The 2,335-nt window shown below is 34.9% G+C and overlaps 2 protein-coding genes across 2 annotated transcripts in view; both read right to left on the bottom strand.

The window, feature by feature from the left end:
- Positions 1 to 1,009, bottom strand: part of CBG20930 — a gene marked incomplete at both ends in the record, with an annotated part of 3,653 nt that extends 2,644 nt beyond the window's left edge. Inside the window, 2 exons of the mRNA XM_045242765.1 lie at positions 498 to 550; positions 744 to 1,009. Of these exons, the coding sequence (XP_045097178.1) occupies positions 498 to 550; positions 744 to 1,009 (319 nt within the window). The remainder of the gene's footprint in view (positions 1 to 497; positions 551 to 743) is intronic.
- Positions 1,010 to 1,772: 763 nt separating this feature from the next.
- CBG20929 overlaps positions 1,773 to 2,335 on the bottom strand; it is a gene marked incomplete at both ends in the record, with an annotated part of 2,751 nt that continues 2,188 nt past the window's right edge. Inside the window, one exon of the mRNA XM_045242764.1 lies at positions 1,773 to 1,923. Within this exon, the coding sequence (XP_045097177.1) occupies positions 1,773 to 1,923 (151 nt within the window). The remainder of the gene's footprint in view (positions 1,924 to 2,335) is intronic.

Genomic DNA, 2,335 nt, shown 5'->3' with positions numbered 1-2,335 from the left:
ATCTGATATCATCGCCGCTGTGGTGGAGTTCTTTATTCGAGTTCTTTCGCGAAATTTTTAGACCTTTTTAGGACTTTCAGCGATTTTTGAGGATTCTTTTTTGATTTCTCCGATTTTTTTGTCAGAAATTTGATGGAACGATGTTTTGATACCTGAAGATTACTGTAGATTACTGTAGAAACCTAATTTCCTTCTGTATTTTTTTGTTGGAAACTCTGCATTTTGACGTGATTGTGTTTGCAAAAAAAAATTACAAAAGGAAATTAGGTTTTCTACAGTAATCTACAGTAATCTTCAGTTATCAAAACATCGTTCCATCAAATTTCTGACAAAAAAATCGGAGAAATCAAAAAAGAATCTTCAAAAATAGCTGAAAATCCTAAAAAGGTCTAAAAATTTTGCGAAAGAAATCGAATAAAAAATCAATTTTCTTTCGAAAGTTTTTGCAATTTTAGCATCAAAAGTTCCAAAAAAAGTAGTTTTGGATTCAAAAATACCTGTTCTAGACCCAAAAAACACAATTGTGACGCCTTGAATGCGATTTTTCGACCTGGAAATACTATATTTTTATCCTCGAAACTCCTATTTCGACCCCCAAAAGTCGTTTTTTTTTAACTTTTTGAAGAAAAAAAAGTCAGAAAATCAAAATTTTTGATATTGGAAAGATTGATTGAAATTGCACAAAAATAAACATATTTTTAGATTACGGTAGTTGTCGTTGTGGGACCTTCCAGATCACTTACGGAAAAGGAAGAAGAGCCTCAGAAGTGGGTCCAACGACGAGCAAATGCTCTTCAACGTCATCATAGGTGATATCTGTTGGAAGTGTCTGTCCGATGGGCCATCTGAGCACTTTTCTCGCCAATGCTGCTGCTTTGGCGGCTTTTTTATCGATAAGCTGGACCAAAAGTTCAGTGTGCTTTTTGTTGTTGCTCTTCAGCTCATCTTCTTCCAAGACACGATCGAGCTCGATTTTCAGATAATCGTTTAGGTCGAGTTCCAGGAGCATTCTGAAATTAACAGTCTCCGTGATTTTCGGCACAAAATAAAGCTTCAAAATCTGCAAAACCCCCAGAAAAAAATAAATAAATATGATACCAGCTGATAACTGGGAAATTACAAAATTTTGAAAAAAAAAATCTACCTAAGTATATAACAAAAATAAGATTTTCATTGAACAGGAAGAAAAAAGACGGAAAAAATATAATGCTCTTCAAAGTAAAATTTAAGACCCGGGGGCGAAAAAATTAAATTTTTAAACTGAATACATTTTGTGAGTATGATGGCAACATGAAAGAAAAAACAAGAGATGCTGAGACTAGACAAGGGGCAGGTTTAATAGCGGAACAGAGGGAAAGAATGTAAAGTTTCAACGGAAATTACCATAAACACTATAATAGAACGTCACCCAACTCGTCAACTTTGAGCCAATGTATCTAATTTTCTGTAAATGATATCAAAAAGTGGTCAACTGATAAAATGCTGCTGATATTATGATAAACATTTTATCAGTTGACAACTTTCTGATATTTTTCACAGGAACCGAGATATATGATCCCAAAGATGGCGGTTTAGGTGGCGTTCTATTAGTGTTTACGTTATTTTAATAGCTCTAAAAATCGGTTTTTTGACTAGAAACATGGGTAAAGCGAGAGGGGGAAGAGGGGGAGGGCTTTCAAACAAATAATTAGGGAAAGGAGGAGGCCTTTGGCCAGAATGATATGCTCAATAGCACGGGTAAGAGAAAGTTGGACGGTGAATATTCAGAACGGTCAATTATTCTTCTTATCAGCTCCATTTGACATTTGCTGTTGAAGTGCTGCCTTCTTTTTCTTGAGCATTTTCTCTTTTTCGTTAGCCAGAATCTCCTCTTCTGACATCCCGCGGTTGCTATGTATGGCTTGTTTCGTAGCGTCAACGGCTCTGAAACAGTGGATATATACCGTGTAGGAAGATATGTAGATTCATATTTATAGAAGCAAATATAAAAATTCGAAAAAATAAAAAAATCTCGAAAACCGATTCTCGTCCATTTCTGGAATCTTCTAGAATGTTCTCATTTCCAGGTCAAAATAATGGCATTTCAGACGTCAAAATTTTGATTTTTGAGGTCTAGAATAGGCATTTGAATCCAAAACTACCTTTTTTTGGAATTTTCAATGCTAAAATCGCAAAAACTTTCGAGAGTAAAAATTGATTTTTCTTCGATTTTTTTGTTAAGACCTTTTTAGATTTTTCAGCTAGCTTTGAAGATTCCATATCGATGTTTCCGGATTTTTTGTCTGAAATTTGACAGGATGATGTTGACGAAGAGAGCACACCAACTGGGAGGAAA

This window comes from Caenorhabditis briggsae, assembly GCF_000004555.2.
Source record: "Caenorhabditis briggsae complete genome, chrII, whole genome shotgun sequence".
Taxonomy (NCBI): Eukaryota; Metazoa; Nematoda; class Chromadorea; order Rhabditida; family Rhabditidae; genus Caenorhabditis; species Caenorhabditis briggsae.
Note: the sequence above shows the minus strand (reverse complement) of the source record. Positions and strands in the feature narration are given on the sequence as shown.